Source organism: Schistocerca serialis, chromosome 10, assembly GCF_023864345.2.
Source record: "Schistocerca serialis cubense isolate TAMUIC-IGC-003099 chromosome 10, iqSchSeri2.2, whole genome shotgun sequence".
Lineage (NCBI taxonomy): Eukaryota > Metazoa > Arthropoda > Insecta > Orthoptera > Acrididae > Schistocerca > Schistocerca serialis.
Window position 1 is genome coordinate 243,464,810 of NC_064647.1, and position 14,962 is coordinate 243,479,771.

At 39.0% G+C, this 14,962-nt stretch overlaps 1 protein-coding gene across 6 annotated transcripts in view; it reads left to right on the forward strand.

The window, feature by feature from the left end:
• LOC126425120 (mitochondrial 2-oxodicarboxylate carrier-like) overlaps nucleotides 1–14,962 on the forward strand; it is a 102,148-nt gene that overhangs the window by 51,197 nt on the left and 35,989 nt on the right. For all 6 annotated transcript variants that reach the window (XM_050088054.1, XM_050088052.1, XM_050088050.1 and 3 more), the window contains 3 exons: nucleotides 1,519–1,742; nucleotides 3,137–3,199; nucleotides 11,650–11,802. In XM_050088054.1, the coding sequence (XP_049944011.1) occupies nucleotides 1,519–1,742; nucleotides 3,137–3,199; nucleotides 11,650–11,802 (440 nt within the window). The remainder of the gene's footprint in view (nucleotides 1–1,518; nucleotides 1,743–3,136; nucleotides 3,200–11,649; nucleotides 11,803–14,962) is intronic.

The following is a 14,962-nucleotide window of genomic DNA, read 5'->3' on the forward strand; positions in this document are numbered from 1 at the left end:
AAAGTTTCTCTCCAGCTCTGCATAACTTTGTGACGTGAAGTCTGAGATGAGGGAAGTGGAGTTAAATTCATCAGTCTCGAAGATGGCCTGCTTTAGGTCCTTTTAGCTTTGTTACCTATTTGTGCCATTTTATGAGTTTTGTTTTACCCACACGCAGTAAAATGTTCATCATTTCTGAATTTGGCTAGATTTCTTCTTATAATGTTCTTAAAATTGAAACAATTCTAAACTTATCATCATTGATACAAAATAAAAATGGAAAAAAGACGAAACTGCATTAAGCAATGTAATTAAACAAAACTCTCACACATGTAGTTATGCATCTGTTCAGTGGAACCAGCTTACAACATTTACATTTAACAAAGTGCCCTCTAAGCGAGGTAGTTATTTTAAATTCTTAGACACTTAACAAGTTCAGCAGCATGGAAAATAAAAAATAAAAAAAGGTCACAATACTTTAAATACAATATTCTGAGCATCTCTGTTATATTTAGAAACAAAGTCATAATGTAAGATAAAACTGTCTTTTTTAGTGAACTATTCACAAACATCCCTAATTTCTTTAATGAGACTTGTTTTTTATAATTTTCACACTTCTTTCTGCAGGTGTGTGTGCTGTCACAAAGTTACCCCTATAATCTGCAGAAATAATTTTTTTTTTGCTTTTCAGTGGCTGTAGAAAATTTTTATAAAATTCAGCTCGTACACAATGGTTCGCACATATCACTTATTTATACCAACTTACCTTCAGTTCGCAGCTTCCATCACTAATAGCAGCATTGTGGAGAAACGCACTGCAGCAAAGGTAAATGTTGAAAACACACTGTGACAGAAGTATTTGTCGAATGTTGACCCGAGTTACAGTATACAAGAATAAAAAGCTGGAACAATTGTAATAAACATTTTTGGAACAGTGATTAAAATTTTTTTAATTTTTTTTGTTTTTAAAATTCAGTCTTAATCACACCAGGTATGTTACAAGAACATACGTGATATCACAGCAGCTGAGAAGTGTGCTCCACCTACCATCTTCGAAGGATGCCATGGGCCTGATGTTGGTCATGTGATATGACCAAAACCGGTCACCTATGTTCTTGTAACATACGTGGTGTGATTAAGACTGAATTTTAAAAAGCTGGAACACACTGTTGTCACAAAGTAATACCTTGCTCACAATACTGCCCAGTTTTAAGGTATTATGACAGGAAGAAACATAATTGTTAATATACAACGACTTAATAAAACTGATGGCATATCACGTGCTTCAGTAGAAGCCTGTATCAGCTACTACTATATGAAAATCTAGGGTTGTTATATTACAACTACCCAAGTGAAAGTGAGGCACTTTCTAGCTTTAGGAAATATAGCACCTTCCCTGGGGGACAGTGTGGGGAGGGTTAAAAAGAAACTGCAAGTCAGTCATTTTTTATGTATATAGTTTACCCATTTGTCATGTTTATTTTGTTCAATATTTTACACGGTCACATTACTCTTACCTGGACGTGCACAATGTTACAGCATTTATGGAAGTATGCGTTATGCACCCCCTTGACGTGGTGAAGACGCGTTTGCAGCTGCAGCACTCACCGGTGGCAGGATCCACGCCCAAGGGCGTAGCCCAGTACTACTACACTGGCGTTGTCAACTGTGTTCGGACTGTCTACCGCCAGGAGAGCTTCCTCTCACTGTGGAAGGGAGTTGTCCCTTCCGTACTCATTGAGACTCCGCGGAGAGCAATGAATGTGAGTCACTCAATTTGCTTCTGAGGTAATCTCTTCCTAGTATAATCACTGCACTGTAGTTTTATATAAGTATTCCCCTTATTTTGTATGTTTTCTTTCAGAAGTATATGTAATAATTTTGCTTCAACCAAAATTGTTGTTAATAATAACTACTTAACTGATCTTCAGAAAAACATTAGGTCCCATCCTTTCATATCAACCCCACACAAGAATGAGTAATGGCTGGTGTGTGGTGCATGTTTCAAATAAGGAAGTTCCCACACCACACCCTGTATAACCAGTTCATAAATGTACAGCAAGGGAACATTTAGTATAATGAGGAGATTATTTTTAAGTAGGTGGCACGACATTCTTTGCTTTGCATTGTGCAATTTCTAATGATGATATTTGAAGCATTAATGGTTGGGACATATTGTTCAAGCTGCCTCAAAATATAGTTCTGGGTATATTATTATTGCTTATATTCGTGCTGGTTGCATTGTATAATATCATCAGTGCAAATGCCAGGCTGTTTCATATATTTGCAGGGTCTGAATCCTGCAAATCCTGGTTTTTGTAATGGATTCGAACATCGTTTAACTTTCTTTGTTTTGTTTGAAACTGCATTAACTGATTTTTTTCTGTTTTAATTTTAAACCATCCAGGTTAAATCAGTTGACTAATTTTTTGTCGTATTTATGGCAGTTTGAGGAATTTAGTTAGCACTGGTAGTTTCAATGGTACAGGTGTATCACTGAAAAGAGAGCTGAGTGACAGTCATTATTGAGCAGTAGATCATTTAAGTAAAATGCAAACAAAATGGAGCCTTAGGTTGAATTTTGGGGATTTCCTGTAAAATAGTTTTTCCAATCCAAAGCATAATTGCCTCAATCTAATGTTATAACAACTCTTTTTCTTCAACTAATAATGACAGAAATCTAAGGAGGCAAGTGTTAGATTTCTAGATATGTGCAAGGACATCTAATTTTGGCAGGGTACATGGAGATACTATTTAAAATGTGTAGCAGGCTGCGTATGTCATGGTGGTTAAAGGGCATAGCACACAAATACTGCTGAGCAACTTCAGTACGTCAAGCAGAGACTTGGAATCATATGGGGCACTAGTATACAGACAGCCTATCCATCCCATGTATCCCTTTGTTTTTAAATGTTGCAGATATTGTTCAGTGACACATGTGTTGTTCTCCCAAATTTCAATTTTTTTTTTTTTTTTTTTTTTTTTTTTTCGCTCATTATTTAATTCATTTGGTACTTGTGTCTGTCACAGGTATGCTTATTTGCTTGTAATTGATAAATTTCTGTTCTTTTTTGCATATTTCACTTACATCTTGTAATTTACTACTGACATAGTGTATTGCGTATCACTAATCTGAACTAATTATCTCATATTACAGTTTCTTCTCTTTGAAAACTATGAGCAGTACCTCTTGTTTGGGGCTGAAACAGCAAAACCATTGGTAAGTATAACATGTTGTAGATTGATCCTGTTTTATACTACTTTTATTAACAATGTGTTTATGAAAGAAATGTGGATCTGTAAATAATGGAAGGAGTAAAAAATAAGACTATTTCTTGTATTTTAGTTGTAGACCACTCCGACTCACCATGTTGTTGAGACAGCCTAATCTACAAATACAGTAAATGAGATCGAAAGCATTGCAAAACTTTCCCTCAGAGCTAGAACCTTTTCTAGGCAGCTCACAAAACTGTTGGGTATATTGACAACATCCTCAGATGTCATATGAACTTTGTTGTCAACAATCAAACACAGTTTGAAAATAACAGTAATATTCATAAATATAATACTAGAAAGAGTAATGGCGTACACTATCCTTCCCTCAGCCTTGGGGTAGTGCAGAAATAAATGAATTCAGCCATAAAAATATTTGACCCCCCTATCCATTTGATGTAAAGAATTCGACAGATAATAAAATGAACTTAAAATAAAAACTGAAATTGTGTATGCTTGACAAATACAAATTGAAATTGTGTTTGCTTGATACGTACAAACTGAAGTTATGTATGCTTGACAACTACTTCTACTCCATGGAAGAACTTCTCAATGAGTAATAATATGGTGTATGAATCTATTGTGGGGGAGGTGGTACCAATAATACAGGGTGTTTCAAAAAGAATGACATGATTTTGAATGGCAGTAAATATAAAACATTGGGATGTGCCAGAAAGGAAGAGTGTGTTGGAATGGGCACGGTCTAGAGCAGGCTCATCCAAGAATTGCCCCAGGCAGTGTAGTTCAGCATCCTGGCCACGACCGTGTGTCGCTAGTGTCGGCATAGGAGCAAGAGAGAGAGAGCTGCGGAGTGAGTGAGACAGCACAGCACTGCTCTGCGGTGGACTGTCCCGCAGTCAGATCCAATGCAAACAAGATAACAGAGGAAGCGCACCTCTGTAAAAGAGGCCGATGAGCGGTAAAACAAGCAAACTATTTACTGTTTAGGTATCAACTAGTGCTCGTGTGGCAGAATTACTACTCAAATCTTTAGACAACAATATCCAAAACAAGAATCGAAGAACATCTTAGCTGTTTTCTGGCCCACAAGTTCATTCTATTAGTTCTGCACATGCACACTCGTCATATGTACAATAGGCATCTTCTGAAAAATATATCAGTTTCTTAAATGAACTAGAGTCATAAATATTCTATTTTAGAAATAATATTCTATAAGGGATATAGAGTCTATTTCTTACTGTTAGCAGTTACAAGTAAATATTTTTTGTTATACTTCGGGCTACATCTTTTTGTATCCCTTTTCGCAGTTTAGAAATCTGATCCTTAGTTTCTGTTTTGTACGTAATAATTTTAAACGACCAAGTTTGAAAACTTACTAAAAATAGAATTAAGGCTTTAAAGCTCTTTAATACATACAGTTAACATTGTTAAAGAAGACAATTAACATTTTACACTTTTTTTCTTTTTTGAGGAAACGGTTTTGTCTATGTTTGGTTCAATATTCCCTGACACTGATAACCTCAAAGAATTAGTCAAATTTTTATCGCCAAGTAATGAACGGTTCTTAGTTTTAGCAAGCTTTAAAAGAGAGAAAAAGCGCTCACAGATATACTTGGAACCAAACATTGAGAGAACTTCGGCAGCGTGCTTGTGCAAAAGAGGATATTTCTCTCGTGGAAGACAGCTGTAAAAGTCATCCAAAGAAAGCGGCCCTTCAGGCGGATATAGCACTGCAGGTCAATCAGCTCTAGTTGACGCACTTGTGAAACTTCTTTTTTTTTTAATCTTATGGGACTTAACTGCTAAGGTCATCAGTCCCTAAGCTTACACACTACTTAACCTAAATCATCCTAAGGACAAACACACACACACACCCATGCCCGAGGGAGGACTCGAACCTCCGCCCGGATCAGCCGCACAGTCCATGACTGCAGCGCCTTAGACCGCTCAGCTAAGCACTTGTGAGACGTCCTATGCTGAAGGGAAAACGGGCGAACAAATATATCTGAGGCCGATTGAAGCTCACTTATCTCCAAAAATCTGTTTTCAAACTGTTCTTGTAATTTGCAAATGATTTCAACATAATCTGAAAAATCCGCATCTTCTTTAATGCTATGTAGTGCAGGAAAGTGTCCACAATTCTTCTTGTGCAATTGTTTTTCCCAAAAAATAGGTTTTTTTTTTTTTTTTTTTTTTTTTTTTTTTTAAATGCTTGAATCGTCTGCACTAAATCAAGAACATAGTGATTTTCGCGTTGGAGTGAAATGTTCAAAGAATTTAAATGACTAGTAAGGTCACTCAAAAAAGCCAAATTCGCCACCCACTTAAGATCACAAAGTAATTCTTCTGGACGTTCTTTCATTTCCAAAAAGGTATTTATTTCACCCCTCAAGGAGAAAAACCGATGAAGCACCTTTCCTCTGCTCAGCCATCTTACTTCGGCGTGGTAGGGGATGTCCGGGTATTCCGCTTCGATATCAGCCAGAAATTCTTTTAATTGGCGATGTGTGAGTCCTTGCGATCAAAGATAATTAACCGTTCGAAGAACTGTGTCCATAACATGTTTTTATGTTGACAATCTTCGCACAGTGCCTCCTGGTGTATCAGACAATGGACTGCCGCGAATAAGGACCACCCAACTGTCATATCCCTCGTAGCACAGGGGCTACATCCGTTGTTACACTGGTCAGGTGTTCCCATTTTAAGCCCATTGACTCTAACACGTTTTCCATGGCTAGAAAAAATATCCAAGCCTGTGGTTGTGTCTTTTAAAGGTATGAGATCGAGAAATTCTTCGGTGAGACGCAGATTGTCGTCAACACCTCGAATGAATATGATGAGCTGAGATATGTCCACAACGTCAGCGGACTCGTCAAGAGCGATAGAAAGTGAAATAAAGTTTGCCGCTCTCTCCATTAATTGCTGCTCCATATCTGAGACCTTATCTTCTACTCTGTGGGCACGAAGCGCGCGTACAGTGGCATGGCGAGGCTCGGCAGGCAGTCCGCATGGCCAGCTAAGCGTCACGGCTCGGCCACTGCGACAACAAACGAATTCGCCCGGGGCGCTGGCCGTGGGCGATCGCGGGCGCTAGCACCCCAGGAACACAGTTTGGACGAGCCTGGTCTAGAGTTTCAGAAAATAAGCGTTAGATGTCAGTCAATGTGTTGTCTCAGTTAGCAGTGAGTCAGAAGTGAGATGACATCTGCTCAACAGAAAGTGTTTTGTGTGCTGCAGTTTGCAAAGACTGAGTCATTGATTTTGGTCCAGAGTGCTTTTCATTCATGTTTTAGCATTGATCTACCTGTCCCAAAAACATTTGTCATTAGTATTGCCAATTTGAAGAGACAGTGTGCTCGTATGAAAGTAAGAGTCTAGGTTGATCTCGCACTCGGTGGAAAGAATTCGGTAAATGTTGAAGCGAGGTCCAAAAGTCTGCTTGCCACACGGGCAGAGAACTGACAATGCCTCATACGACTGGGAAATGTTAAGACATCATTTGGTCTGTAAACCATACAGACTACAGTTAGTGCAAACTATTTGGGTTGATGATGAAAGTAAATATATTGACTTCAGTAGTGCTCTGTTCAAGGTTTATACGACCCACGAGATCCGGAAAAAAACCGGTAATTTTTTCATCTGGGAGAAATCCAGGAATTTTTATTGTTTTAGTTTTCAGTTAAATTTTTGTAACTTTGACTGGTAAGAACCAATACTCTACCAAAGAATATTACTGTATCTCGCTACTGAATAATAATACTGAAGCAATAAAACATGAATGAGAGAGAGAAAAAAAAGAAAAAAGAAAAAATATATATAAAACTTAAGTTGCAAAGGAAATGCGCCACATACAACTACAAAACTCAGTGCTCATACAATCGCTTACCAGCAGCAAATTGTGTCAAAGGCTTTAGGAAGACTATGCAGTGCTTCACAACAATGAATTGCTTCCGATGAGCGTGGCGTCACAACTGCAGTAGCGTTTGAGTAGTTGCGAGCGAGCTCTTGCGCATGTACTGTAGCGTCGCACATGAGTAGTATCTTCTCTCGTTTCTAGCTACAGAAGTGTGGAAGTTAGCTGTATAAGCAATAGCAGCAAGCAGCCAATACTACTCAGAAAAATTTTACTGGCACATCTAAGCTGCCAGATTCACGCATGGTCAACAGGCCTGGCTCTAGGGGTCGGGGGACAAACTGGGGTATCTACCCTGGGCGGCAAATTCAGGGGAGGGGGGAGGGCAAATTCATATTCTTGAGGAAAAAGACCATGTTTCACAAAACGCCTAGCATCCAGCGCATGTTGGTCTGTCGATTATTCGTATGATTTTGAAACACATCCCTGTTGGTTTTTGAACATTTTTGAACAAATTCTAAGATGATCCTGAATGAATCGTAAGTTTTTTTTTAATGCGTTCCTAGTGTACATGATGTCTCTGTTATGGGAATCCCTGTGGCATCTAGAGATAAACTTTCCTGCAGACAAAAGGGGACGGGGCTATACGAGTTGAGCGGAATAAAACCAAACGGGTGAAAGCCAATGTGGTTGACTGGGTTTGAGAATGATCAGCATTGCTATAATTACTAACAAAATCCATAGATTCAGACTACCAGAGTGGAAATAAACGATTAACAGGAGTAACAGGCAAGAAATATCACGTATTATCTTCTTGTTGTATCTAAGAAAATGAAATTTTGACAGAAAATATTTGGCCAGACCGCTACACTAGTAAAGGCCATTTGTACAGTCCCCAGCTAGCAGATGCTAAAGTTATATTCTGGGAGTAGCACAGAAAACACGTTGTATGAACACGTAATAACACCTAACCGAAGAATAAATGCGGGATAACTAAAACAGTGATTGTAACAGGGTTAGTGAAGGTAACCGGAGAATACATTTTGACACTGGCGGGAATAGTTACAGAATTAGTGATGAGAAGATTGTTTGTTAGAAGATGATGGAGGAGAAACTGGGGCATCACATAAATTATGGAATAATATGACGTTTCCAAATTTATATGAAAATTTCGTACTACTGCTTTTTGATCTCGTTCTTCAGAAGCTAGAGCATGTGAATGAAATGTGAAACTATTTCCTAATATAAAACTTTTTGCTTGTAGTACGCCTAATAGGCATCTGATATTGATACTTTGTGAATTGAGTTGCGTTATAAAGGTGACCATTTGTGCCAAAACAGTCTCGTTTATTTGGTTTACAATTGCTGCAGTATTAGGCAGGCTTGTTTCGTTTTATTTAGCAGACAGTGAGAAAATACATGTAATCAGATCGAGAAACCACATCAGTCTTGGATACTATTGTTTTAGCGGCTTTTTCAATATTTAATAGATCCTTTCCCAGAAAGGAAATCACTCCATGTAAAGCTATAGCAAGATTAGAGAGAAAAAAATGCTATGAGTTAAGGATGGAAGAAATGTTACTATCCTTTTTGTCTCTTGTTTTTACTGGTTTTATGTATGTTATATTTAATTTGATGTCTCATAAAACAGCAAGTTATTAGATAGTAGGTAATAAAGAGTGCAAATTTTCTGAAGAGTTCTTGTTCTCCAGGTTCCAATTAATCCCATCCGCTATTAATTGCAAGTTGGGAGCAATAGAGGCACCACAGGGCATTTAATTTCCACTGTCCTGAATGTAGTTTGATGGCACCCATTACAAAATATTACACATTTGAGTCCCACAGAGTGAAATACAGTGACGTGCGATAGAAGACTGCTGTGTGAAGAGGCATGGCACTGCACTTTGACACACTTTAGGCCAAATAACATGTCTTACATTTCCTCTAACGTATATGTCTTACATATATGTCTTATGTATCAGACTCTACAGAAAGATGTGTGCTACAAAATAAACATATTTTTGAAAAGTCGAATTTTTTTTTTTTTTTTCGGCCTACCTCAAACGCTTGAGGAAAGGGGGGTGCCAGTATCTAGTATTGCCCCGGTTCGGAAATGTCGTAGATCCGGGACTCATCAACAAAGCAGTCGGAGTTGTAGTGCGGAGGTGAGTAGTCTCCACGTGACCTGTGTTTACGTTTAGTGATTCTGCTGTTTCCTCTTCGTTCATTGCTGTCACGTCAAATGAAAACGAAACGGATTTCTATGGCTGGGAGCTATCAGGTGAATTAAAATACATTCACATAATTACCCAAGGCTATAATAAGTTATTAGTTTCAGATTTTATTTTATGTCCACCTTTCTGACAGTCAAGCATTAATTGCCTCGCAGAACAATGAAGTTATATTTGTCGGTTTGCTAAAGAAATTTGGCTTTCGTTAATCTTTTCCACTGAGGCAGCCCATTTATTTGAAACGACATGTTTAAATCCACACAATTGGCTAGTTTCAAATGTTCGCTGCATTTCAAGTGCACGTTTTCATCTTCTAGCACGTATCGCATTATGCCATTATAAGGAACCAAACATGAGTTAATACGGTACTGGTACTCCAAGAAAATTCACATCCGACTCTGGACATACGCATGTGCACTTTACGACGAATTATGCATTTTTGTATGGTTCACGAATTTCCGATGTTCTAGGAGTATCCTCTGATGTCTTGTTTCTTTAATGACATAATGTAAGATCTTCTAATGTTTTACACATACGAACATACAGGCTTCCTGCGTCATCATAGCTGCGCAAGCACAGTGACGCCTATTATCTGGCGCTCTCTGGCAACTGCTGAAACAAGCCTATTTCTAACAGGTTGCGGGAAAATATTGCGAGTGGTGGTTTGAGAAGCGTTACTTTCAAAGTAAATTTCCTTTTACACAAGATGAACTATGTGTGAGAATGTACGATGAATTTTTTAAATCACAGAGCGTTTGACTCTCATTTAAAAATCAACTCTTTGAGGACGACCATTTAGAATAATTTCGAGCCCAGAGGATAAGACATTTATGTAGTCGTTAAAAATTTTACTGGCACATTTGTGTGTTGTATCTTTCTTTAAGTGTAATACGCACAAAAAAGATCAACATTATATGTGAAAGCTTAGCTTCTCTTGCAGCTTATTAATCTTAGAGACCAATATTATATGTGAAACTTTACTTTTCTTGTAGTAACACTATGTATATTAATTTAAAGCATTAACTTTTCCTATTTGTGTGTTCTCGCTACTTAACAGTGATGTTGCTATTGGCCGACTACATCATGTGCCCTATGCTCTGAACAGCCGCTGTCACAGGCTGGCAAGATCACGTGACATGAGCTATGACTGGTTTACATAAGCGCAATGCAATCTCGATTTCAATGCTTGGGAAAGTAACGTGCGGTGTTTGGTGGAATTCGAATTTACACTTTCGAAATACGAAAATATGCTGTGTACATGTTGCTGCCCATCAGACATGTTGCTGCACATGAGACATCTTTCCAAAATGTGTTTTTTTTTTCCCCCTGAGTTTCATTTTCTAAAGTGTTGGGAAATTCTACGCTGGTGTATGAAACCATAACCATTCAAACGACTGATAAGTTTTGCAGTTCTGAGGAAAAGTATACTGTCACTTAACATGGAAAAAGTGTATTTTTAACCGTGAAATCTGGGAATTTTTTTTCCTTGTCCATGTATACACCCATCTGCTAAAGGACATGAAAGACGATACATTTTTACCACGGTTAATTTTCTGTGATGAAGCAACATTTCATTTTAGCAGTAAAATAAATCAACAAACGTGCGCATATGGGTCTCCAGAACCCTCATGACTCTGTTGAGTATGAAAGAGACTCAGCTGAAGTGAACATTTTTTGTGCCTTCTTTTTATGAGGAAAACACTATGACTGGAGTGAGCTGTCTTCAAATGCTGCAGAATTGGCTTTTTCCAAAATTTCTAGAGGGCTCCAATGACTTCATTTCCCACCAGGATCGAGCTCCACCACACTGCAAAAACAATGTATGTCAGTTTCTCAATGACATTGTGTCTCAATGCTGGATAGGGTGCACGGGGACCCAGAGATGCTGTTCTACATTTGTGGTCTCCAAGATCGCCAGACATGACCCCCTGAAATTTTTTTCTTATAGGGATATGTGAAGGAAGGTGTGATGATCCTTCCTTTATGTCATGGCATAGTAGAAGTGAAGAATAGAATATTAGCTGCCACAACTTCTGTAAAAGCAGATGCATTGTGATGAATTTAGCTATTGTCTAGATGCAGTTTGTGCTCCTGCTGTGGGGCACGAAGAGCATTTGTAATAGCATAGCTAAAACTTTAAGATTTTGTGATTATTTTGGAATTGGAGTTTTGAAGTCAGGTCATTCTTTTTTTAACACTCTGTAGAGAATTGTCCACTCCAAAGAAAATAACTAGATTAATCGACTGGTTTCTAATGTCTTTTATTGCATATTTATCTACAAAGGTATAAAGTTGCACAACGGTATATGATGAACAAAAGTAATAAATGTTTTGAAATGTGACATGTTTCAGACATATTTTACAGCAGGGTTGTGTGTCGGTGTGACCGAAGCGATTGTGATGAATCCATTCGAGCATGTGAAAGTGACCCTGATGGCAGACAGGTCACCTGTGGAGAAGGCGCCCAGCACGTGGGACGTCCTAAAGAAGATCGTCAGCAACAAGGTAGCCAACGCACACAGCTTTCTTAAGCCGTATCGGTCCATTCTGAGAGCTGCTGCTAGTCTAGCCCAACCTCTTCAGTTGTGCTTTGGGAGCAATTACATTTTATTTGGTAATGTTTTGAGAACTTTTGAGCAGAGTGAGTTTGCATCAGTTTTCAATAATGATTTTTGTGTGTGGTCGACATTCTCAAAGTGAGCGATATGTGTAGTCTGAATGGAGGCTGCAACAAAAGAATCTACATTCACACAGAATAACTAACTAAAGTTATTAACATTTGACTAAGAATATTAAGGATATTTTGTTGAACAGTTCATCTCTTAATGCAAACTGGGAATATAAAGCAATGAATGCAGTCATGACTAAAAGAGGGACCGGTGCTGTTTGAGTAATCGTTGTGACAGACGAGGACTTTTGCTTCCAAAGATAATGTAATCACTTACAGGGCTCCCCAAAACTGGCAGTAAAGAAGTGCCTCAAGTATTTGCTTGTATCGAGCTAATGTAATCATCTACACCACTGTGGCATTGTGGAAGCATTAAGAAAGAGCAGTGGTGTTCTTTGATGCAGACTTTCACACACACTAGTCTCTTGTGTATAAAAGAAGACCCTAACAGAAATAGCCTAAGGCAATGTATTCATAAATTGCCAAACATTAAAAGTAGATATACGTATAACCAGCCTTAAAAAATGCAGTACAACTATGAATGTCTATGTATAAAGCATTTTAAGAAATTACCGTCACAGGCACATCAGGTCTCTCTGCTAGAAGTAGCTGAAAGAAAAGGCTTTTTATACACTTGAATTTCAAAAATGTGTGAAAGCTGATTTTAATTACCATGTAATTTGTAAGACTGATTGTAGCATCATTCAAGGATTATGTAGTTGTTCTTGTGTAGTGTTCTTTTATTTATATACATCCATTTGTTTGTGATACACTTCAGTTTATAGTATATACCGGGTGATCAAAATGTTAGTATAAATTTAAAAACTGAATAAATCATGGAATAATGTAAATAGAGAGGTACAAATTGACACAAATGCTTGGAATGACATGGGGTTTTATTAGAGCAAAAAATACAAAAGTTCAAAAAATGTCCGACAGATGGCGCTTCATCTGATCAGAATAGCAATAATTAGCATAACAAAGTAAGACAAAGCAAAGATGATGTTCTTTACAGGAAATGATCAATATGCCCACCATCATTCCTCAACAATAGCTGTAGCTGAGGAATAATGTTGTGAACAGCACTGTAAAGCATGTCCGGACGTATGGTGGGGCATTGGCGTCGGATGTTGCCTTTCAGCAGCCCTAGAGATGTCGGTCGATCACGATACATTTACGACTTCAGGTAACCCCAAAGCCAATAATAGCACGGACTGAGGTCTGGGTACCTGGGAGGCCAAGCATGACGAAAGTGGCGGCTGAGCACACGATCGTCACCAAACGACACTTGCAAGAGATCTTTCACGTGTCTAGCAATATGGGGTGGAGCGCCATCCCGCATAAACATTGTACGTTCCAGCTGGTGTTTATCAGCCAGGCTGGGGATGATTTGATTCTGTAACATATCGGCATACTTCTCACCCGTCACGGCAGCAGTTACAAAACCAGAATCACGCATTTCCTCAAAGAAAAAAGGCCCGATAATGGTAGATGTGGTAAATCCAACCCATACCGTCACTTTCTCGTCGTGCAGTGGAGTTTCCACGACAGTTCTAGGATTTTCGGTAGCCCAAATTCTGCAGTTGTGGGCGTTGACAGACCCTCGGAGCATGAAATGAGCTTCGTCGGTCCACAACACTTTACTCAACCAATCGTCATCTTCCGCCATCTTTTGAAACGCCCACACCGCAAATGCACTCCGCTTCACTAAACCGCCAGGTAACAGTTCATGATGCCGATGGATTTTGTACAGATAGCATCGGAGGGTACGTCTAAGTGCCATCCAAACAGTACTGTATGGAATGCCGGTGCGACGTGCAACTGCACGAGCGCTGACTTCCCCGTGCATAGACGAACCCGCTACAGTCTCCATTTCTTACTGAACCGTCTCTGCAGCATTACGCCTTGTGCTCGGTTGGCGATTATGGGGTCTATTGTCTAAACAACCTGTGGCTTCGAACTTCGAAGTCATTCTCGCCACAGCTGCATTTGTCAATGGACCTTTACCCGTTCGAATCCCCTTCATATGGCAATAGGATTGTAACACTGAACTAGCACATTCCCCATTCTGATAATACAACTTCACTAAAAGCCCCTTTTCAGGTAAAGTCAACATGCTGCGACTGCTGGCGCATCTGATTCTCTCTCTCATTACAGCTCCTTTTATACACGATTGTCATGTGCAGTCACTGACATTTTGCTGTCCAGAGCCATCCGTCGGACATTTTGTGAACTTCCCCCCCCCCCTCCCCCCCCTAATAAAACCCCATGTCATTCCAAGCATGTGTGTCAATTTTTACCTCTCTATCTACATTATTCTGTGGTTTATTAAGTTTTCAAATTTATACTGACTTTTTGATCGCCTGGTATATTACTATAGAATAAGCGACCTTGTTTCCTAATGTTATATGGAATTTTTAAAAATTACGGTTGACATCAGTTGCATGCTGATATTTAAAGATGGATGAATCAATGTAGATTGAAAATGGAAAAAACATGTTAAGTGCCATTTTTTCAAAAAAAGCATTTTCAGTGCTGTTCTGTACTTGGTGCTCTGTTGGGTGTCCTTAGACTTATGCCAAGTGTCATATCGTGGAGAGAATGCCAACCAGTGCTAGGCCCAGGACTTCCATCAGCCAAAGCTATGAACCCATTCCATGTAAGTTCAATGCATACATCTTGCTCACCAGATGGTAGAGTTTTGTCAAGGCTGGCTCTCCCAAGGCCATCAGTAGCTCTAATGGAATGTTGTCTACTCCCAGGGCCTTGTTTTGGCCTAGGTCTTTCAGTGCTCTGTCAAACTCTTCACGCAGTATCATATCTCCCACTTCATCTTCATCTAGATCCTCTTCCATTTCTATAATGTTGTCCTCAAGTACATCATCCTTGTACAGACCCTCTATATACTCCTTCCACCTTTCTGCTTTCTCTTCTTTGCTTGGAACTAGTTTTCAGAATGAGCTCTTGATATTCCTACAATTCATTCTCTTTTCACCA